The 23,942-nt window shown below is 44.5% G+C and overlaps 1 protein-coding gene across 2 annotated transcripts in view; it reads right to left on the bottom strand.

The window, feature by feature from the left end:
* Positions 1-23,942, bottom strand: part of CTNNBL1 (catenin beta like 1) — a 112,526-nt gene that overhangs the window by 74,568 nt on the left and 14,016 nt on the right. For both annotated transcript variants that reach the window (XM_073308594.2, XM_073308595.2), the window contains exons 2-5: positions 17,934-18,122; positions 14,643-14,749; positions 5,367-5,506; positions 1,120-1,217 (exon numbers count right to left, since the gene is read on the bottom strand). In XM_073308594.2, the coding sequence (XP_073164695.1) occupies positions 1,120-1,217; positions 5,367-5,506; positions 14,643-14,749; positions 17,934-18,122 (534 nt within the window). The remainder of the gene's footprint in view (positions 1-1,119; positions 1,218-5,366; positions 5,507-14,642; positions 14,750-17,933; positions 18,123-23,942) is intronic.

Below are 23,942 nucleotides of genomic sequence, written 5' to 3'. Positions count from 1 at the left end.
AGAATAAGTATGTGGCAGGATGAGTTTGTCTGCTTATACATGAAGAATTTTGAGCATTTTCTTTGCTTGTGTAACAAGAACAACGTCAGATCCACCTTGGTAGGATCCTGCCTTTGTTACTAGGCTTGAAGCAGACAATATTGGGTGAACAGCTACAGGCTGCATTATGAAGGTCAGACTAGATGATCAAAATGGCCCTTCTGGTCTTTAAAAAAAAGTAATAAAAATCTATGAACCAACTTCAGACCTCAATTTTCCCAGTAAGAGCAGATCAGAGTGTATGTATCAAGTTCCTATTGTATCAAGTTCCTATTGAATTCAATATGACTCTGCTGCTGTCACAGAAATGACCTCATTCTCCTGCTATAACACTACAGGAAGCACAGTAAGATACGACACAGAGAAACCTGCTGTCTGCAAACAAAAATTAAAAACAACCTCTTCCTTCCAGATGCAGAGGAAGGACTTGCCCCAAGAATTTATTCATACCAGAAAAGAAACCCATCCTGACTGTACTCACAGTATCTCAAGCCAGTCAAAAGAAAATGGATTCATCAAACAGACTAGGATCACCAAAGTGCAGCCCTGCCCTGAGAGCCACAGGCTAAGTTCCCTCTAAGCTGCAGGGCCACGGAGGGCCACGCAGGTGGGGAGAGGCAGCTCTCCCCTGGCCCCAGTCCCAGAGCTGGCGCAGCCAGGGAAAGGCACCTGTCCCCCAGCCCTGGTCCCGGAGCTACCGCAGCCGGGGAGAGGTGCCTCTCCCTCAGCCCCAGGCTGCTGTGGTGAGAGAGGGCTTGGGGGAGGGAGGGAGTCCTCTCTTCCCGCCGCAGCCCCAGGGTAGCCTGCACCCCAAACCCTTCATCCCCAGCCCTTCCCTAGAGCCTGCACCCCCAGCCGGAACCCTCCCCCTCACCTCAACTCCGAACCCCTCGGCCCCACCCCCCGCCACACATCACCTCCATATTGGTGCACATAACAAAATTAATTCTGCACATGGATGTAAAAAATTAGAGGGAACATTGACACCATGGGTATGAAAAGAATCTAAAGACACATCCTTCCCCTCTATAAAGTGGCCACTGATCAGCCTAATCTGGAGCTACTGAAATTGCAACTTACTAGAGCATCAATGAGGACTTCAGCTCCCTCTTCGCTCTCATGGAGTGTATCTATGTCCGTCAGTTCTTGAAGCAGATCCACCACGGCTATGGACACATGTGGGAGATGTTAAGGATAACCCAAGTCATAATCAAGACCTCATTTATTTTCATAATAGGCCCAACGTGACTGTGTTTGCTCACCAACTGCCGAGACTGGAATAGCAATGAGCGTGTGCAGAGCAGAGCAGAGGAAGACCAAGCATAAGTTCAGGCACTGCTTTAGCAGCCCTTGTTTTCATAAGCACTAAAACTGATTTTAGTAACTGGGAGTAATACTGCAACATGATCATCTATTTGTTGTATTTGGCAGTTTCACTGTTCCCAGTGCCATTTGCTTTTTGTCATTTTTAAAACAATTAAATATTCTAGAGCTGGTACAACTGGTTACCGGCCATTTTACATTGTAGCAATCGTTAAGACTCTAGTTAGGAGCACAGAAAAATGTAGCAATTTGATTTGTGTGCATTATCCTCCCAAGGATACCATAGCTAACTTGACATAGCATGCACCCCACAAACAAGGCCGTAATATGACCATGGAGTGATAACTTTCTTCTGCCTGGTTCAATTAGGAGAGCATGATTCTATAACCATGCACCCCACAGGAACTGCGAAGATCCTGCCAGCCCAATTTTCATTCATTAACACTGGGCTGCGTAACACATGGTTCTTTTGACTCCCATGCAGTTCTTTAGTACAGCCAGATGTAGTCCCTCTCATTAGACCCACTTTCCTATTCTCTCAGACACACTGATCAATCCTGCCAAATTCCCACTGGGACAGAACAAGAAATCCAGTTGTCAAGATGTCCTACATAACAAAATCCTGAAGGATCTCTTTAAAATTCACAGGCTAATAGACAAGTCATCCAATTCTTCCATTTGTGTAAGAATGGAAATGTATTTTTATGTACTTCGTTATTTAATAAGGTTACAGTCCTGACTTCACCAGACCCAGGAAATTCTGTAACACGACTGCCATTTCATTCCCACCTCAAACTGCTACGTCCAGGCCCTGCAGAATCCTCGGGTCAGTATGGGACCGTACTCACTTCACACGCGGCAACACTCATCTAGGGGTGTGAGTTTGGCACCGGCAGGTATACCTGCACCAGCTTTAGTCTAGCTAGCACGGGCAACAATAGTACTGCAGAAGGTGTGGAATGGACCTCAGCTCGAGCGAAGTGCCCAGGTGCAAGCCCAAGAGGGAGCCTCGGTATGCACTTTAGCTGCTAGCCCTTGCTGAAGCCCATCCTGCCACGTCTACACTACTATTCAGAGTAGCAGCCATGTTAGTCTGTATCCGCAGAAAGAACAGGAGGACTTGTGGCACCTTAGAGACTAACCCATTTATTTGAGCATAAGCTTTCGTGAGCTACAGCTCACTTCAATGGAATGCATCTGAGGAAGTGAGCTGTAGCTCACCAAAGCTTATGCTCAAATAAATTGGTTAGTCTCTAAGGTGCCACAAGTCCTCCTGTTCTTTTTATACTACTATTTTTACCCATGCTAACGAGACTGAGGCTAGCTTAAGTATCACCTACCTGTGCTACAATTGCACCTTCACTTGTAAAGTAGACCTACCCGTAGTGAGGCGAGACTAGTTCCTCTCCATGCAGTTTTAGGGGTAGGTTTTAGGATCCTTGGCTTTCCATTTATACTTGCAATTGCAGACAGAAATCAAGTAGAAGTGCAACTACTTACACTTGGGCCCACAATTAGTTTTGCTGATATAAAAAACACAGGTCCAAGTTACGCTTGCAAAACATCAAAGTCAGGCCTCTTCTCACCTGAACATATAAGTAAAGTTTTGAAGTGTTTAAGTGACTTAGGAGCCCAAGACCCATTAAAAGCCAGTGACCAGTTCCTAGGTCACTTTTGAAAGTGTGACCCATACATTTACCACTAAAGACAACACCAAATTGCTAGTGCTAAAGAAACTAAAATCCTTTAGCCACGTACGAAATGCACCATGGGCAGGATGGTTTCCCCCAAGCTACCTGTGACTGTGCTGCAGTCTCTCCAGTGGTCAGGACAGTGGAGTTTCTATGGCATTTCCAGCCATGGAATCTCTACCGAGCCTGCCAACAAGGATGCCAGTTGTGCAGGTGAGTTCAGGACAAAAGGAAAAGGCTTCTCTGGCTCTCCTGACTTTTGCTAATTTAAGTCACAGCCTAGTCGTCATCTTTCGCTCACATCTTTTGCACTAACTCAGTTGAACAGCGGCCTAAACAGATCACCTGGGATTTGTCCCCTCACCTCTCCCTGCATTAGCCCCTCCAAGGCACTAATCTAAATGAAGTGTGAAGAACTCGTCTTTTGGTGTTCCCTTTGGGGAAACTGTTTTAAAACCTTATCCTGTTTAGCTGTAGTAAAGCCACCAGCAGACTTGAATGAAAAGCCATTTCCTGTATGTCTAGGAGCTTCAGTTCAATCGTTTTTGCATTTTTTGCTTGAGCAGTAACCTAGCATACAGAGAGGTGTTACTGCAGCTTACAGTTTGCGTCCAACACATCTGAAAAGATTTCTACAAATCTGTAATGAGAAATATGTTTTCTCCCAGGTTTACAGCTCGCAGGCAAAATTTCTGCTCCCAAACTAATTGGCAAACGAGTTTTGACTCCTTTAAAAAAAAAAAAAAAAAAAAAGGAGAGGAAGCGAGCAGTGAAGACTGACAAGCCCTGAACAAAACTGATCCCGAGACACATCTTTTTATGGCTGAAAGGACAAAAATAGCTGTGTTCCCATACGCTCCCGCTCCTAAGGTCACCAAGAACCAGCCCTCTGATCCCAGTCAAAATCCCCACAGTTTATGTTTTCCCTGAGAATGACAAATTCAAGATAACCTTTCGGGGCTGTGCACACTGTACACAAAAAGCCTGAGGTCTCTGGTGAAAGTATAAAATATTAAACCATGATGTCCATGGCACTGGTTATGCGTGGTCGGCATTTCCAGCTGTACAACAGTAAATTGTTAACCACCTCATACTTGAGAATAATTTCTATTACAGATCACAGAGAAGACACGCAGCAGTGTTGGCTGTTTTGCAGAGATCAGCATTCTACCAGACCAAGGTTACGTTAAGGTGCAAGTTAAAATAGTCAACCCTGTAAATAGTGCTCTCTGATGAAAACTGCAATGCAATGAGATTTTAAAAATGTTTTTATAATATAATCACTGTATCTATTTTCAAAGATTGTATCACTATTTCTTTAAAATATAGTGTCTTAAATGCAAGAACAAAATTGCTAAAAGAGAAAACTGACATCCTTAAATCGAACAATAATAAATATTTAGCATTTTTACAGCACTTTTAACCTGGAAATCTCAAAGGGCCTAAGAAACGTGTCAGGCATGATCATCGGCTTTTTCACAAATGGAAAAAAGGAGGGGGAGAGATTTTAAGTGATTTGCCCAAAGTCACCAAGCGAGCCACTGGAAGAAACCCCTGTTCTCATCTCCCAATCCAGTGCTCTATCCCTGGACCACACTGCCTCATTAGTTCACGAACGCTGGTTCAAACACACTTCATGCAGCCTCTCTCTGGAGTGGAGGAGGTGGAAGCCATGACATGATTTTTCAGGTTAGGTTAAACTAGCCATTTTAGTCTTTGCCTCTCACACAGATCACTGGTAAGCCAAGCAGCTTGTGTCACTCTGCTCCTAAATGGAAGGTCAGGTGTCCTGGCAACAAAAGGCATTAGCACAGTTAGGGTGCTTCTGTTCGGGACAAGCAAACCACTGGTACACAGCAGACATGGGTCAAAACTGAGGTTCTCTGGTCAAACCTTTGGGGAGCAAGGACTGGAATAAACAGCATGAACAGATGCATGCTAGCATTCAGGTGCCATATCCTCAGCAGCGTTTGTAAAGGAAAGTGCGCTGCATGCTTGTCTGTGGTTAGCCCTCCACTTTACACGAGTGCCCAAGCAGAACCTTTAAAAATGAAACTAAGGCTAATTACTCAAATGAGATAACGGGTACATTAACGATTCAGCGGGGAAAATAAAGACACTGAAATGTTCAGGAGACAGAGTAGCTGAGTAAAGAAGGGTTTCAGGTGAACAAAAGAGGATGGAAATTTAAAGCGGTGGGAGGGAAGAGAAAAAATATCTAGCAGTCTGTGTGAAAATGGAGCACAAGAGATTGTAGAGGTGCCTGCAAAAAGAACATTTCTCCTGAGAGTAAGGCTAACAATGAAAGGATATCTGTATTATCGTGTCCAAGCAGCCCTAGGAGAGACTGTACAGCGTTCAGCTCCACCAGCAGGTGGTAAAGATCAGGCATGGTTGCAACCACATGCATTTCCTGAATGATGTCATTTAAATCCAGCTCAGACTCCATGAACCTGTGGACAGAGGCAGGGCAAAATTGGTCAGTGAGAACACAAGTGCATCAGCTATTCTCACAGCAGAACGCAGGCCTTCCCCACACTGAGAACAAAGCAGCCACACAATCCACCAACCAAGGCTCATTCGTCCAGGCATCACAGTGCCAAATATTTCCAATCCATTCAGCAAGGGCGCCAGTTCGGGGGGACAGGAGTCCTCCTCTGAGTTTCGCACAGGAGGAGTGCAAGCTCCCAGGTGGAACTCTTAACTACAGCACAGCATTCCTGTGAAATGTAAGGTTTCAGAGTAGCAGCCATGTTAGTCTGTTACACTACAAAAGGTTCCCCCCTCCCCCAGCTCTCCTGCTGGAATAGCTCACCCTAAGTGATCACTCTCCTTACGGTGTGTATGTTAACGCCCATTGTTTCATGTTCTCTATGTATATAAATCTCCCCACTGTATTTTCCACTGAATGCATCTGATGAAGTGGGTTTTAGCCCACAAAAGCTTATGCTTAAATAAATTTGTTAGTCTCTAAGGTGCCACAAGCACTCCTTTTCTTTTGTGAAATGTAAGTTCTGCAGAGGAGAGGTGTCCCTGGGGCAGGGAGTAAGGATTTTGTTTACAAATAGAGGCAGGGTGATTAAGATAAGAAAGGGCTGGTGATTAAATGAAGGGTATGGAAGCTTAGCTTCTAAAAGAGGAATCCCTCAGTGGTTGGGGACAGGGGGTGTTTTAGAGGAGGTGGATTCACAAAAAATACAGCAAAGCACTGTGCGTAGGTTACATTCAGAAAAGGGGGAGATTTGGGGACAGAGGTGGAAAGAAGGGGTCAGACCCAGGGCAGGGCTAACCGTGTATAGAGAAGTGCCCAGGCTACCTGTGGTACTTATGTGGCCTCATCACCACAGGTTTCAGAGTAACAGAGTAACTGTATCTGTATCTGGAGCACCCACAGGGAAAAACTGGTGGGTGCTCTGCACCCACTGGCAGCTCCCCACCCCGCCGCCCCTGCCACAGCTCACCTCTGCCTCCTCCACGAGCACGCTGCGTGCCCACTTTTCCCCCTCCCTCCCAGCGCTTGCTGCCGTGAAACAGCTGTATTGCGCGGCAAGTGCTGGAGGGGAGCGGGAGGAGGAGGAGGAATGCGGCGTGCTCAGGGGAGGAGGCCAGGGCGGGGATTTGGGGAGGGGTCCAATAGGGGCAGGGAGGGGGCGGAATTGGGGCATGGACTTGGGAGAAGGGTTTGGAATGGGGGCGCAAGCTCCCACCGGCGCCATGAGAAGTTGGCGCCTGTGTCTGAGGCTTCCCCTCACAATGTCTAACCTATTTCTCCTCCCAGCCCCTCGGTGAGGTAGAGCAGTGCTGTTATCCCCATTGCACAGATGGGGCACTGAGGCACACCCAGACTAAAGGCTAGAGTTTCATAGGTATTTAGGCAGCTAGTGAGATTTTCAAATGCACTTACAAGGTTTGGTGCTTTGTAAACCCCACTAGATACCTAGCTGCATCTTTGGGTGCCTAAAAGCCTTTGAAATTCTGCCACCGGCCTGGGGTCAGACAGGAAGTCCATGCGGTGCGGGGGGGAGTAGAATCCAGGTCTCTCAGGGCTAGCTTCCTATCCAACAGGACAGCCTCTCTCTCTGCTGCATGCTACAAAAAAAGACAGATAGATGGGAGCAAATCCAAGATGGCCAGTTCTCAGAGACTCCAGCAAATGGTCCCAGGATGGATGCCAGGGTTGACAGCATGAAAAACAGCACAGAGATCCGGAAAGCTGGAGAATGAGAGTCAGATGAGAGGAGATGACTTAACTCCCCAGGGGTGGCAGGTTGGGCCCGAGGCTAGGCTGTACAGCAATGGCTACTGAGCAATTTTACATTTTAACTGAAAACCATTTTGTTCAGTCATTTTTTGTTCTGAGTTTGAGAAAAGGAAGGAATGAGAAAGTGTCATAAGTATCCAACGTGTTTATGCCTCAATTTCTTTGGGTTTCAATTGTACCCAGGCCAATTCCAGAACAGAAACTAAATCCACAGAGTCCATAAGCCGACAATTATTGTCATGATTTGTATTATTCACTGAGCACCATCTGTGTGCTCAGCACTATTCAGAATATGCTAGACAACGTAGTCCCTGAGCCAATGTATCTAAAATGTGTAGCCCTGGATAAGATGGCTCAGATATTTAAGGATGAAGTGTATAGTTATTGACCATACTATGATGTTTATATCTGTGAGTGGAGGCACTGATGGCAACAGAAGTTTTACTTGATTAAGGACTAGAAGATTTGACCCTCCAACTTTCTTTCAAAAGGAATAGCCAGCTGCCCAGAGCTCCTGAGCCCGTTTATTTTCCTTCTCTGCCTGCCGTGGCCCTGATAGATCTCAAACATCCCAGTTTTTTTCCCCCCTCAACTTTAAAATATAGATTTTTCTTGGTGTTTAGTTCTAAATATCCTCCTGTGAGACCTGCAACTCAGTCGCTGGAGTGTAGTGTTTCAGAGCCTTCTGGAAAGTCACGAGCCTTCAAACAGAAGGGAAAGCAGTGTTGCCAACTCATGATTTTTGTCATGAGTCTCATGATAATTGTGTTCCTTAAAGCCCCAGCTCCTGGAAGCAAGTGATATATTATGATTTCAGCCGTCATTCTTAAAGAAAAATTAAGTTTCTAGTCCTCGTGGCTGTGGAGAAAGCTTCAAATTGTGACCCCAGGGCACCCTACAGGCTCAAAAAGCAGAAGGCAAATAAAAAGAAGCCTAAATCTGTTATTTTTACATAATCTCATGATTTTAAAACCTATCTCATGATTATTGAACATTTGGGGTTGGCAACACTGTGACAGTGACTTGAAAGTGTCAGTTTCATTCCTGTTTAAGATTCATTTCTAACCTATTATTTGTAGTGAAGTAACACCTCTAGAGCCCCAGGCAGGTGCAGTATAAACTCATGGGGGCTTGCCCTAGTCAGATGTTTCCAAAGTTAAATGATCTATTCCGTGCTTGGTGAACTGCAAAAAAAAGTGATGAATACAACAATAGAAAGTCATCTAGATTTTTCTACAGTTGTTTCTAAGAGTTAGTAACAAAGAATATACACTAAAATTTTAAACCTAACCAGTTCCTTAAGTGACTTGACACAAGATGTGAGAATGTTAGTATTAGAGCCGAGTGGGTCTAATATTTATTAAATCCTCTTTTTTTACATAGGAATTAGATACAGTGCTCTTATTAGCTAATTTCTAAGTTATTATCTTCAAAAAAAAACAAACCCTAGTTTTCAGGTGCCTAAGTAGCCCTTGGAATCACGGTTAAAGCTGGCCCGCAACGAAAATCTGAAATGGCGCCCCTGCCATTCTGCTCACATCATCACAAAGTCAGTCACTGGATTCAGCACTCATTGCAAACAGTTTGTCCCTCATTTTGTCATATCACTGCACATGGGCCCCAAAAGCATTTTATGATGTGGCATTCCTGCCCTCTCTAATTTATGTATTTCAGTTTAAAAGAGTAAGTGTGCAGGCTAGTTCCTGCATAGAGAATTCTTCTCCTGACTCATCTTAATGTTAAAAGTGTGTGGGTTATATTAGCTCCAGTAAGGGTACAAGAGCACTTGGGTGCCCGTCTGAAACAGGGAGAATAGGGGCAGGGGCAGAGACCTAGCTCCAGCCAAGCTTCAGAGAAAACAGGTTGAAAGTTTACTTTAATTTATTTAAGTTAAATAAAGGCAATCCCCAGAAAAGGGGTAAATTTGAATCAGACCCAGCATCCCTGTACTGGAGTGAGGAAAGGGGTGGAGATGTCACTTGCTTACACTGAACTTCTCTCCTATTGCTACAGATTCAGAAAGAAGGGTTTTGTAAACTGGCCTTGCTGAGTCTTTTCTTCTCACTTTAAGCAAGCTCTGACCTTCAGAAGGGATTGTCTTGGGGTATTGGACAGAGACTCCAAGATGTGTGACTCACCAGTCGGGAGAAAGGGTCAAGCTAGAGGGCAACAACATAGCACCAAGTACCAACACTGCCTGTTAAAACTATAACTCAGACTTGCAAAAGGGACATAGATTCAGCCTGACATGTCACAGAATATTTCTTTGGCTTCACATTATCAGAACTCCCTCCCCCCTTAATGTGGCAGAGCACATATCAGCAGGGCCTGGCAAAGCTCAGGGCTGCTAGAAAAGCAGCAAAAACTAATGAGTAGTGACTGCAGCCGAAGACACACAAAGATTTCAATCCAAGAGCCTTGGACTAACTGGGGGAGAGAGCTCCCTGTGTTCAAACAACTGTAATTCTGAGAACAAATACTTCACAGGAAGAGTCAGATTATCAACAGATTTGAACCACTCATTTTGCTCAGTGTAGAGGATTCTGAAAGTTCCCCTGATGTAAAGCAAGATTCCCGCCAAATACAAACTGTGAGCTGCACTTGGTAGCTTGGAAAAGAGGAGACTAAGGGTAAGGGCTCCTGCCTCATACTGGGAATGAGGGGCGATCAACAGGTTATCTCAAGTGCTTATATACAAATGCACAAAGCCTTGGAAACAAGCAGGGAGAACTGGAGGTCCTGGTGATGTCAAGGAACTATGACGTGATCGGAATAACAGAGACTTGGTGGGATAACTCACATGACTGGAGTACGGTCATGGATGGTTATAAACTGTTCAGGAAGGACAGGCAGGGCAGAAAAGGTTGGGGAGTAGCACTGTATGTAAGGGAGCAGTATGACTGCTCAGAGCTCCGGTACGAAACTGCAGAAAAACCTGAGTGTCTCTGGATTAAGTTTAGAAGTGTGTGCAACAAGAGTGATGTAGTGGTGGGAGTCTGCTATAGACCACCGGACCAGGGGGATGAGGTAGATGAGGCTTTCTTCCGGCAGCTCACGGAAGCTACTAGATCGCATGCCCTGATTCTCATGGGTGACTTTAATTTTCCTGATATCTGCTGGGAGAGCAATACAGCGGTGCATAGACAATCCAGGAAGTTTTTGGAAAGCGTAGGGGACAATTTCCTGGCGCAAGTGCTAGAGGAGCCAACTAGGGGGGGCGCTTTTCTTGACCTGCTGCTCACAAACCGGGTAGAATTAGTGGGGGAAGCAAAAGTGGATGGGAATCTGGGAGGCAGTGACTATGAGTTGGTTGAGTTCAGGATCCTGACGCAGGGAAGAAAGGTAAGCAGCAGGATACGGACTCTGGACTTCAGGAAAGCAGACTTCGACTCCCTCAGGGAACGGATGGCCAGGATCCCCTGGGGGACTAATTTGAAGGGGAAAGGAGTCCAGGAGAGCTGGCTGTATTTCAAGGAATCCCTGTTGAGGTTACAGGGACAAACCATCCCAATGAGTCGAAAGAATAGTAAATATGGCAGGCGACCAGCTTGGCTTAATGGTGAAATCCTAGCGGATCTTAAACATAAAAAAGAAGCTTACAAGAAGTGGAAGGTTGGACATATGACCAGGGAAGAGTATAAAAATATTGCTCGGGCATGTAGGAATGATATCAGGAGGGCCAAATCGCACCTGGAGCTGCAGCTAGCCAGAGATGTCAAGAGTAACAAGAAGGGTTTCTTCAGGTATGTTGGCAACAAGAAGAAAGCCAAGGAATGTGTGGGCCCCTTACTGAATGAGGGAGGCAACCTAGTGACAGAGGATGTGGAAAAAGCTAATGTACTCAATGCTTTTTTTGCCTCTGTTTTCACTAACAAGGTCAGCTCCCAGACTGCTGCGCTGGGCATCACAAAACGGGGAAGAGATGGCCAGCCCTCTGTGGAGATAGAGGTGGTTAGGGACTATTTAGAAAAGCTGGACGTGCACAAGTCCATGGGGCCGGACGAGTTGCATCCGAGAGTGCTGAAGGAATTGGCGGCTGTGATTGCAGAGCCATTGGCCATTATCTTTGAAAACTCGTGGCGAACCGGGGAAGTCCCGGATGACTGGAAAAAGGCTAATGTAGTGCCAATCTTTAAAAAAGGGAAGAAGGAGGATCCTGGGAACTACAGGCCAGTCAGCCTCACCTCAGTCCCTGGAAAAATCATGGAGCAGGTCCTCAAAGAATCAATCCTGAAGCACTTGCATGAGAGGAAAGTGATCAGGAACAGCCAGCATGGATTCACCAAGGGAAGGTCATGCCTGACTAATCTAATTGCCTTTTATGATGAGATTACTGGTTCTGTGGATGAAGGGAAAGCAGTGGATGTATTGTTTCTTGACTTTAGCAAAGCTTTTGACACGGTCTCCCACAGTATTCTTGTCAGCAAGTTAAGGAAGTATGGGCTGGATGAATGCACTATAAGGTGGGTAGAAAGCTGGCTAGATTGTCGGGCTCAACGGGTAGTGATCAATGGCTCCATGTCTAGTTGGCAGCCGGTATCAAGTGGAGTGCCCCAAGGGTCGGTCCTGGGGCCGGTTTTGTTCAATATCTTCATAAATGATCTGGAGGATGGTGTGGATTGCACTCTCAGCAGATTTGCGGATGATACTAAACTGGGAGGAGTGGTAGATACGCTGGAGGGGAGGGATAGGATACAGAAGGACCTAGACAAATTGGAGGATTGGGCCAAAAGAAATCTGATGAGGTTCAATAAGGATAAGTGCAGGGTCCTGCACTTAGGACGGAAGAACCCAATGCACAGCTACAGACTAGGGACCGAATGGCTAGGCAGCAGTTCTGCAGAAAAGGACCTAGGGGTGACAGTGGGCGAGAAGCTGGATATGAGTCAGCAGTGTGCCCTTGTTGCCAAGAAGGCCAATGGCATTTTGGGCTGTATAAGTAGGGGCATTGCCAGCAGATCGAGGGACGTGATCGTTCCCCTCTATTCGACATTGGTGAGGCCTCATCTGGAGTACTGTGTCCAGTTTTGGGCCCCACACTACAAGAAGGATGTGGATAAATTGGAGAGAGTCCAGCGAAGGGCAACAAAAATGATTAGGGGTCTGGAACACATGACTTATGAGGAGAGGCTGAGGGAGCTGGGATTGTTTAGCCTGCAGAAGAGAAGAATGAGGGGGGATTTGATAGCTGCTTTCAACTACCTGAAAGGGGGTTCCAAAGAGGATGGCTCTAGACTGTTCTCAATGGTAGCAGATGACAGAACGAGGAGTAATGGTCTCAAGTTGCAGTGGGGGAGGTTTAGATTGGATATTAGGAAAAACTTTTTCACTAAGAGGGTGGTGAAACACTGGAATGCGTTACCTAGGGAGGTGGTAGAATCTCCTTCCTTAGAGGTTTTTAAGGTCAGGCTTGACAAAGCCCTGGCTGGGATGATTTAACTGGGAATTGGTCCTGCTTCGAGCAGGGGGTTGGACTAGATGACCTTCTGGGGTCCCTTCCAACCCTGATATTCTATGATTCTAAGTCTACACTACCCGTAGCGATCGATATATCAGGGGTCGATTTATCGTGTCTAGTCTAGACGTGATAAATCGATCCCCGAGCGCTCTACCATCGACTCCGGAACTCCAGCGAGAGGCACAAGTGGAGTCGATGGGGGGAGCGGCGGCAGTCGACTCACTGCCATGAAGATGCCGCGGTAAGTCGATTTAGGTACGTCGACTTCAGCTATGCTATTCTCGTAGCTGAAGTTGCGTACCTTACATCGACCCCCCGCTCTAGTGTAGACCAGAACTAAGGGGGGATATGATAAAGGTCTATAAAATCATGAGTGGTGTGGAGAAAGTGAATAAGGAAAAGTTATTTACTTGTTTCCACAATATAAAAACTAGGGGCCATCAAATGAAATTAATGGGTAGCAGATTTAAAACAAATAAAAGGAAAGTTATTCTTCACTCAGCGCACAGTCAACCTGTGGAACTCCTTGCCTGAGGAGGTTGTGAAGGCTAGGACTATAACAGGGTTTAAAAGAAAACTGGATAAATTCATGGAGGTTAAGTCCTGGCTAATAGCCATTAATGGATGGGCAAGGAATGGTGGTCCCTAGCCTCTGTTTGTCAGAGGGTGGAGATGGATGGCAGGAGAGAGATCACTAGTTCATTATCTGTTAGGTTCACTCCCTTTGGGGCACCTGGCATTGGTCACTGTCAGTAGACAGGATACTGGGCTGGATGGACCTTTGGTCTGACCCAGTCTGGCCGTCCTTATGTTTTTATGTTCTTATGTAGTACAGTTATATGATTTGGCTATGCTGAGTGTATCAAAAATTATGAAGAAAAATGGATCCATTTGGAAGGAGACACCCTTACATTCACGGTCATCCCTTCACCTTCTGAAGCCCTCAGCACCTACCTTTATTAGGTAAACAGAGCCCTCTTTAGATTTTGGAGCTTTGAAGGGGTGGGGGGCAAGGTTAGAAGCCATGGAAAGGAAGGAGCATCATAGTGTGGAGAAACTGAGGGGAAAAGTACTAACAATGAGGCGAGATCAGGGAACAAAAGAGGGGACAACAAAGAAAGGCCAAATCCAAAAAGAAAAAGAAAAAATGCTTTGAAGAGAAAGTTTTAAAGGGATAGCAGAAATGGGTGAAGAATTATAGGGTAGGAGCCTGAAAATACTGAGAGACACATGACATCAGTATAAACAGGAAAGTGAAGAAGAAGCAGAAGTGAGAGAGAGCAACAAATGAAACAGTACGTTTTACAGCAAGTCTGTGTGAGAGCATTCTGTAAAACTCCGATAATGGCAGTCTGGATTTTCTAGCCAAAGTCCATCTGACTTTCCAGGCAACAGACAACAAGACTGTCTGCTCCTAGGGGAGCAGCTGGGCACTTTTGAAAACTAGGACATTTATTTGGGTGCCTAAAAAAGACCTTGCAAGCCTTACTTTAAGCCCCATTTTTTAAAATTTTTGCCCAAAAATAGAATACAAACTAGACTTTTTAAATGGCAGGTTTTAACAATCTAAGGTATTATTAGTAACACAGCAAGGAATTTAATATATTTTTAAATAAAATTCAACCTGCCCTCCTCTCTTTCACAACATAGCCACTACCAGCACGAGTCTCAGCAATGCCAATTTTTAAATTAAAAATGTTATTTTCAAATACAATTTACAGGTCATACCTGGCAATAATTGTCTTTAATCACATGACCTTTCACGCAACTGAACCTGAATCTGCATCTGTGACTAAGAGAGTAACTTTGGGCTCAAGCAAGGAGGGAAGGCTCATAGTGGGTGAGGCAGAGGGACTGCATGTGACCTTACTTTTCTGGATTATCTGGGAACTTGATCCGCAGCTCTTGGTTTTTGTAAGACCTCTTCTCAAAAGTAAGAATCATCTTCTTCACCGAACTTTCATCCAGAGGCTCATCCTAGCCAAACAAAACAAATATCGCTTAGCTCTCAGAGATGGACGCAACACCAACCTGGCAATAAGTAAGAGTAACCAACAAGCTGAGCCAGTCCTGGATACACCTGTGATATAACAAACAGTAACCAGGAGCAAATGGCAATCAGAGAAGGAAGCTCACCAAAAGTCTCACTGCAGAAGGCTGACATAGCCCTAGTGTGAGCCACATTTAAAGTTTAAACAAGTCCAGTTAACAAAATGTTTCCAGGACACCCAAAGAGATTGTCTGCATAAACAAGTGCATCTATGCAGTAAATAAAAAAAGCTATTTAATGGCACTGACATGAACTAAGCTACCAAACAGGGGTCTTAGATTCTAAAGACAGGTTTCAGAGTAGCAGCCGTGTTAGTCTGTATTCGCAAAAAGAAAAGCTCACGAAAGCTTATGCTCAGTATGCATCCAATGAAGTGAGCTGTAGCTCACGAAAGCTTATGCTCAAATAAATGGGTTAGTCTCTAAGGTGCCACAAGTCCTCCTTTTCTTTCTGCGAATACAGACTAACACGGCTGTTACTCTGAAACCTGTCAAATAAATTGGTTAGTCTCTAAGGTGCCACAAGTCCTCCTTTGCTTTTTAGATTCTAAAGGGATTTTTAAATTCTAGCACCGTGGGCTACTGGAAAAAACAGAATCCTCGGATGATATTCTTGTTGCTAGAGACTGGGAACTTGCACACTACATGATTCCCAAGATTCTAGCCAATCAACAGGGCTTTTGCTTGATCCATTCATCCTCCAACTCAAACGCTAAGGAAATCCCGCATTACCTGTCTCAACCATCAACCACAGCAGCAGTGGCAGCAGCTCAACATCAGAAAGTAGAGGGAGGTTTCGGAGAGGAACGTTAGAGATGCTGCACACAGAGGACAATGATATTTTTACAAACCCACATGATTCCACCGTGGCAAATGTCACATGTTTTTCATCAAACACGACATAGACAGCAGGAAGTAACTCTCTCCTGGATTTATAGCAATCCGTTTGTTACGGAAGGGCCAATCCCGCACTGGATCTCTGTCTCCAAGACTTGAAATCATTTACCCTTGATAGCTGTGCGACAGAGATGGCAATTTCCTCCAATATCCCTGAAAGACCTTATTGTATTAAGTTTACGTATTATTGCGGGCTGGGATTGCATGTAACCTCTATAGGGGGAGACATAAGAACTGGGAGTATGGACTTTTGGGACAATAAGGGTTAAGTGGATTTCCAAGGAAATCCCTAGGGAGAGGTTAATGCAAATTCCCCAAATTCAGTTATGCAAAAACCCAGCCTTTTGAAGCTACTGAATATCTGTTACAGAAGTCCAAGATCAAAGGCCCAAACTGTATAAAGAAAGGACTGAACTGCTCAGCCTTTGTTCTGGTTCTGGATCTAAGGCAGGTGAATTTCTAACTATGGGGAAAACCCAGCTGTGGGTTTGGAAGAACTAAAACCTACTGGAGCCCTAGGATGGAGTTGGTGTAATCTCTGGTAAGCTTTTTGGCCGGTCCGTAAGAATTTATATTGCTTTTTACCTGTTTTCTCAGTAATGTTTTTACCTTAAGATTAAACATGCAGTGTGACAACTTATACCTGTGAGCAATACACTGGTCATTGCCTTCAGAGAGAAGGCACAGTGCAGGCGCCAGCCATCAGGCAGGCTGGCTTGCCAAGGATATCACAGTGTAATACTGGGAACTGTGCAGCATTAAAACCCCAGATCAAAAGGGAATGAGACACAGGTCTCCGCCCAGGTGAAGTGACAACTAGGAAGTGCCCCTGGTGACCACAGAGGGGGGAAAAACAGGTGCAGTTGCCCTGAAACTGTGCCAAGCTGCTACCCTAATCCTGTGCCCCCCTCCTCCTTCTCCCTACAGAAGAACGCTTGCTTCTTTACTGCTGCTACAGAGCTAGCAAGAGAGGGAGGGTGGGTGAAGCTATGAGGCTGAGAGTACCTATAAAGCCAATGGATTTAGAAAATTAATAAGAACCAGAAGCTACTTCCTGTCACAAATTTTAGAAGTAGACTCAAGTAGTTTACACCTAAAACAGAGATTTTATATTTTGAAAGTTTTTTCCAAGCCTTCTTAGGATCTTTTGTTCATTATTTTAGAAGCCGCCTTTAAAAATTATTAAAAAGAACAGGAGGACTTGTGGCACCTTAGAGACTAACAAATTTATTTGAGCATACGCTTTCATGAGCTACAGCTCACTTCATCGGATGCATTCAGTGGGGAGATTTATATACACAGAGAACATAAAACAATGGGTGTTACCATACACACTAACGAGAGGGATCAGGTAAGGTGAGCTATTATCAGCAGGAGACTGGGGGAGGAAGGGAAACCTTTTGTAGTGATAATCAAGGTACACAAAGTAAAACTATTTCCCCATGTTTATCTCCTCCCCTTCCCCCTCCCTCCACGCTGTTGATCAGACATTCTTGTCAACTGGTGGAAATGGCCCACCTTGATTATCACTACAAAAGGTGTCATCATCCCCTCCCCAACGCCCCTGCTGGTAATAGCTCACCTTATCTGATCACTCTCCTTACAGTGTGTACGGTAACTCCCATTCTTTCATGTTGTGTGTGTATATAAATCTCCTCACTGTATTTTTCCACTGAATGCATCCAATGAAGTGAGCTGTAGCTCACGAAAGCTTATGCTCAAATAAATTTGTTTGTCTCTAAGGTGCCACAAGTCCTCCTTTTCTTTTTGCGGATACAGACTAACACGGCTGCTACTCTGAAACCTTAAAAATTATTGTATTCCTTGAAGGGTTAGAAATTGAACCAATAGTCTTGTGATGTTTTGAGCCCCAGGAATGAAAATGACCAGTTAGTTTAATCATCCAAGCAGAATGAAATGTAAATCTTAGGTAAATAATTGTGTCATTCATTTTCATATTTTCCATTGTTAAAATGGTTAAGAAAACGTTCTCCTTTTTCCTCCAAATATTTGTACTGCACAGAGTACAATGACAGATACAATTAGAACTACCAACAGGGTTTATGGTATTGACAGTGTCCTTCTTAAAGAGGGCCCAGACAACCTTAAAGCACCCTTATTTTTCTCATTAGACATATGTGGTGGAAAAGGCTCTGATTTGAGGAGGTGACTACATCTCAGGCAGCTCCATCCCCACAGAACACCGGAGATTTACCTCCTCTTCTTCCTCTTCTCCCTCCTTATCAACCATCTGAAGAAGTTTTTTTTTCTCATCATCAGTTTCTTCCAGTAGAGCAGCTTCCTCTTCTCGGTGGCGACTACGCTCCCGTGCACTGGCCTGTTTCCGCCGTGCTTTGATATCCTCATCTTCATCATCACGGGGCCTTTTTGTCCCTCTGTTGGGCTGAGGTAAGAGAAAGAAGAGGAAATAAAGGGAGTGAGTCAAGCACTTTTGTGTCCCTTTATCTCAGAGCCCTAGAGACAAAGCTTATTTATTTTAAGCACAGCTAATTAGATTTTTAGATTTGCTTACAATACTTTTACCAACTTTGAAAACTGAAATAGAGATTGTGTGATGTTTAATGTCATATAAATATAAGAATAGTACCAGCAAGAGTTGTGTCAACCTTCTTCCCTATGACAGGTTTCAGACTGCTGCAGTTTCCACGGTATGCATCCAATGAAGTGAGCTGTAGCTCACGAAAGCTCATGCTCAAATAAATTGGTTAGTCTCTAAGGTGCCACAAGTACTCCTTTTCTTTTTGCGAATACAGACTAACACGGCTGTTACTCTGAAACATGTGCATAGTACGTTTGCTTGCAACTGTGTGTTATTTTCACCCACGGTTCCCACTCACCAGGCAAAATTAAAGGGAACCCAGAGAAGGAAAAAAGGGGATAGTTCTACTTCTTCTTAGGGTGGACAGAGAAAGCCTGTAAGGGCTTGGGTTTGGGATTTTAGAAAAAAAAATCAACTTCCCCTCTTTAAGAGATAGGAATGTTAAGTCCTGTCTCCTCTGCTTTTTGCTGGAGGGCAAGGGAGATGGAATGAGAACTCTCAGCCCTATACTGCAAGGACAGCAGCTGATTCTTTCACAGAAATCTTTTCTGTCAACTGTTTAACAGGTGTCTGTGTAAACTAGGTATTAATTTAAAAAAAAAAAAAAACCTAAAAATTCCTCCCCTCTGCCAGCTGCTCAGGTTTTGGTTCCATGATATTTGTGATATAATAACTCCACCAGTCTATCTTTCACCCATAGTTTTCCACCTAACTTTCTATTGTACAAAGCAGATCTCTTTTCTGAAAAATCCTCTTTGGCCTTCTTAAGATATCAAAAACACAACTCTCTCCTTTGCTGGTCCTTTATCTACAATCTCAAGATCACCGCCCACTTCCACAAAGGTAGCAGCTGTTTCGCTGCAATCAAGACTCTTCCTGACTTTGAGGACAGAGAATTTAAAAATAAATAAATAAATAAAAATACATCAGCTTTGGAGAAGAAAAAGTGGAAGTGTCACTCTCTTGCCAGGTCCCATAAGAGCACAGGCTTCCAAGTGGGAATTTGCAGCTCCACAGCATGCTGGGAACTTTAGCCCCCAGGAGGCACTAATTCTTTCAGGCTCATACGCCAAGACCTGCTGTGATTTTAATTAAAATGAGTATACTGTTGCAGACCAGCTATGACACGGTCTCAGTGCAAAATCTCAGAGCATTTCATTTATTTACAGAGATTCCACATAGTTTAAGGGGCCATCACATCATTTAGTCTGATCTCTTGTATATTACAGGCCATTCCATTTCACCCTGATACCCTGTATTGAGCCCAATGACTTTAGTTAGCCTAAGCATTTCAATCCACAGGAGAGGAAACTATTGTGTCCACTGGCAGAGAACAAAAGAGACCAAGGTGCCACCAATGGTCGCAGCCCAATGGCAGGGAATTGTTTAGCTGAGATACCCACAGGATCCTAGCACACTCACTGCTGCAGATGAAGGCACAAAAAACCTTAAAACAAACCAACATCCCAGCCAATGTGATCTGGTTGGAAGGGTGGGGGACGTTCCCCATCCCAAATCTAGCAACCAGTTTGACTCTGAACATGTAAACAAGACACACCAGCCAGGTACCAAAGAAAGAGGATTCTCTGTACCATCTCAGAACACTGGCCACGCCATCCAGTTTCTCCAGCTGTGGCTAATCTTTGATGCCTCAGGAGGAAGGCAAAAACCCAGAATGCTGGCCAATTGTGTATCTGGGGAGGGAGTAGGTGAGGGGATCCTTCCTGACCCCTGCAGGTGAGTGGGATGAGATGAAGCATGAGATTTGAGTATAGTGACTGTCCTAACGTAGAGCTGCAAATGTTATGAACGTATTAAGAGATAATGCATGCAATCCTGTTCTCTCCAAGGGCCCAGAAGGACAGAGATAAACAGGGGAATTCATAGGCTCCAAGGCCAGAAGGGACCTCCATAACCATCAAGCCCAACCACCCCACACACGCACAGAGGCCATAGAATTTCTCCCAGGAGCTGGATTAAAACATACCTTTTAGAAAGGTAACAAATTTCACCGTCAAGGCTCCAAGCAATGGTGAGTCCAACACCTCTCCAATAAGCTGCTCCAATATTTAGTTTCCCTCACTAATACTTTTTTTAATTAAATGAAAGACAGGCAACTGAAAACTTGGCTGTCCACATTATGCAAAAGAGACTGGAAGTTGTGACCATGTGCAAAGTGCAAATGGAACAGCGGGCTCAACGTAGTTTTTTAATGGACATAAAAGTAGCATAGTTAGGGGCACTGTGCTGTTGAAGATGCCATCTTTGGGAGAAGACTTACAATTAAGGTCCTGTGCGCATATAATCATGAGAAATGGCTTGGCACTTCTGGTAAGAATAGGAGAGCTAAGCCCTGGTCTCCTGCCAGATTCATTCAAACTTGGTTAACTATATTCTGTCTGCCTAAATATTCCCTGCTGTTTCAACTGGTAGACAGTAGCATTTGTCTTGTGCAATTCTACTGCACACTCTTAAGCAGCTGCTGAGGTCCACTCCAGAAATGGCTGTATTTCAGTGCCTGGTGCAGTAATGTATACATACACTGTAAAGCACTTCAGGATCCTCTGGACTGAAAAATGCTCTTTATTTCTAAGGGCATGGCTACACGGGAAAATTCAAAGCGCTGTTGCGGGAACGCTTCCACGGCAGCGCTTTGAAGTGCGAGTGTGGTCGTGCACAAGCTCCTGGTAAATCCACCACCACGAGGGGATTAGCTCCCAGCGCTTGGAGCCTGTCTACACCAGCGCTTTAAAGCACTCAGACTTGCTGCGCTTGGGGGGGGGAGGGGGAGCACGTTTCAGCACTATAAAATGTAAGTGTAGACAAGCCCTAAAAAGTGTGCTCCTTACATGCCTTCTGGGCACATTAACAACTTAGAACACCCCACAGATCAATTTTGAAATGATGTATTGTTTGCAGCAGCCAGTAATTTAAACACCCCCCTACCAATTAGCAACACTTTTGTCAAAAACAAAAATAAAAATGCTCTTCCAGCTAACACCCTCTCGGGGAAAAGCACTGGTAAACACATATGCCTTCCATGTTGCCCTGAATGGCAGACCATGCTCCTGTTTCACAAACAGCGATTTCCAGAGACAAGGATGTTCTACTGACTCCAGACTCCTGCTGCCCAAAGTTCAAACCTAAAAACTATCAGGAGAAACAGCTCAGGTCATCCCACACGTTCCTCTAAAATGATTTCCACTGGAAACATGGAACTGAATTAGTGCTACAAAAGCCATGAAAGAGTTAAAGAAAAATCAAGCATTTTCCTTGAATGTTCCTTGTGTATCCAGACGCTTTCCAACCTAGACTCCAAGTTCTCATTTCTCTCTCCCTCTTATTTTTTAAATTAAAAAGCAATGAGACCGTAGCTGTAATGAAGGGCAAATGGTCTGTCGGATGCAAGCTAATGTACCATAGTAAGAGGCTACATCACCAGAACGAATTCTAAATTAAAATTGCACCATGAAACCAACTCCAGTTCCTCTGAGCAAGCAATCTAGATCATCGGCATTTACAGGCTGTTTCAACCTCAATTATATTATCTTTTTTTTGGGGGGGGGGTGTCTTCTCTAATATGGAGTAACAGAGTCATTATGACAAATTATGAAAATGCCTGGAGTGTAATTATTAATGCTACCAACACATTTGCAATAGAATATAATTGAATTTTCCGACAAACTTTGTTAAGCAGGAGTTAAGGTTTAGCGGATCATAAAAAATAAAGGAAAGAAAACTTTACAAGAACTTTGCACTTATCAAACAAGCATAATGAATACCCCAATAAAATCACGGTTAACGTAAAATGTCTGGATTTCTGTCATTTAAAAGTATAAAGAAAGAGTTAAGGTACCCAAACAACCTTAACTCTGCCCCCATAGCACACACTCAACATCATCTCAAAGGTTTCAGAGTAGCAGCCGTGTTAGTCAGTATTCGCAAAAAGAAATGGAGGACTAGTGACACCTTAGAGACAAGCCAATTTATTTGAGCATAAGCTGTCGAGAGCTACAACTCACTTCATCGGATGCATTCAGCGGAAAATACAGTGAGGAGATTTATATACACACAGAACATGAAAAAATAGGTGTTATCATACACACTGTAAGGAGAAAGAAAAGGAGTACTTGTGGCACCTCAGACTAACCAATTTACAATTTCATGAAGTTGATAGATTTCCACTCCATATGGCTAAATGCAGGGCCTTGCACAATGACCGGTTTCAGAGTAACAGCCGTGTTAGTACAGAGGGGCATTGCTGGCACACGATGGCACAGATCACATTGGTGGACGTGCAGGTGAGCGAGCCTCTGATCGTGTGGCTGATGTGATTAGGCCCTGTGATGGTGTCCCCTGAATAGATATGTGGACACCAGTCCTTGCCTACAGACAGCCCCCCAACCTGAAGCAAATACTCACCAACCACACACCACACAACAGAACCACTAACCCAGGAACTTATCCTTGCAACAAAGCCCGTTGCCAATTGTGCCCACATATCTATTCAGGGGACACCATCACAGGGCCTAATCACATCAGCCACACTATCAGAGGCTCATTAACCTGCACATCCACCAATGTGATATATGGCATCATGTGCCAACAATGCCCCTCTGCCATGTACATTGGTCAAACTGGACAGTCTCTACGTAAAAGAATAAATGGACACAAATCAGACGTCAAGAATTATAACATTCATAAACCCGTCGGAGAACACTTCGATCTCTCTGGTCACTCGATTACAGACCTAAAGGTCGCAATATTACAACAAAAAGACTTCAATAACAGACTCCAACGAGAGACTGCTGAATTGGAATTAATTTGCAAACTGGATACAATTAACTTAGGCTTGAATAGAGACTGGGAGTGGATGGGTCATTACACAAAGTAAAACTATTTCCTTGTTTATTCCTCCCCCCCACTGTTCCTCAGACGTTCTTGTCAACTGCTGGAAATGGTCCACCTTGATTATCACTACAAAAGGTTCCCCACCCCCACCCCACCCCCGCTCTCCTGCTGGTAATAGCTCATCTTAAGTGATCACTCTCCTTACAGTGTGTATGATAACACCCATTTTATCATGTTCTCTATGTATATAAATCTCCTCACTGTATCTTCCACTGAATGCATCCGATGAAGTGAGCTGTAGCTCACGACAGCTTATGCTCAAATAAATTGGTTAGTCTCTAAGGTGCCACTAGTCCTCCTTATCATCTCAAAGGTTTTCTCAAAACTATGTGGCTTTTTAAAAACACTTGTAAATGCTTACGGCAGACTGTGTGGGGAGGCAGCGTAACACTTCACACCAGTCTTATATAAACACAGGGTAGTGAGCCTTGGGTGTGCCAGCAAGTCTGTAAATAACGAACATTTTGAAGAGCCTACAACATTTCCATATGCCCAGTTCCAGCTGTGCTCATTTTCATAGTTCTACCCTCTGATGTCAACTACTCAAGAAACATCTTCTAAGGGCTTGGCTACACTTGCGAGTTATATCGCATTAAAGCAGCCCCGGGCACCCTAACCCACGACCCGTCTACACTGGCAAGGCACTTAGAGCACCTGGACTCTGCAGCTGGAGCACTCCTGGTAATCCACCTCCACGAGAAGCATAACTCTCGGTGGGTCTCAGCTGAAACGCCCCAGAGTCCGTGTGAACAA

The sequence above is a fragment of the Lepidochelys kempii genome, chromosome 13 (genome assembly GCF_965140285.1).
Source record: "Lepidochelys kempii isolate rLepKem1 chromosome 13, rLepKem1.hap1, whole genome shotgun sequence".
Classification (NCBI taxonomy): domain Eukaryota; kingdom Metazoa; phylum Chordata; order Testudines; family Cheloniidae; genus Lepidochelys; species Lepidochelys kempii.
The sequence above is the reverse complement of the archived record's forward strand: the minus strand, read 5'-3'. Positions and strand labels throughout refer to the sequence as shown.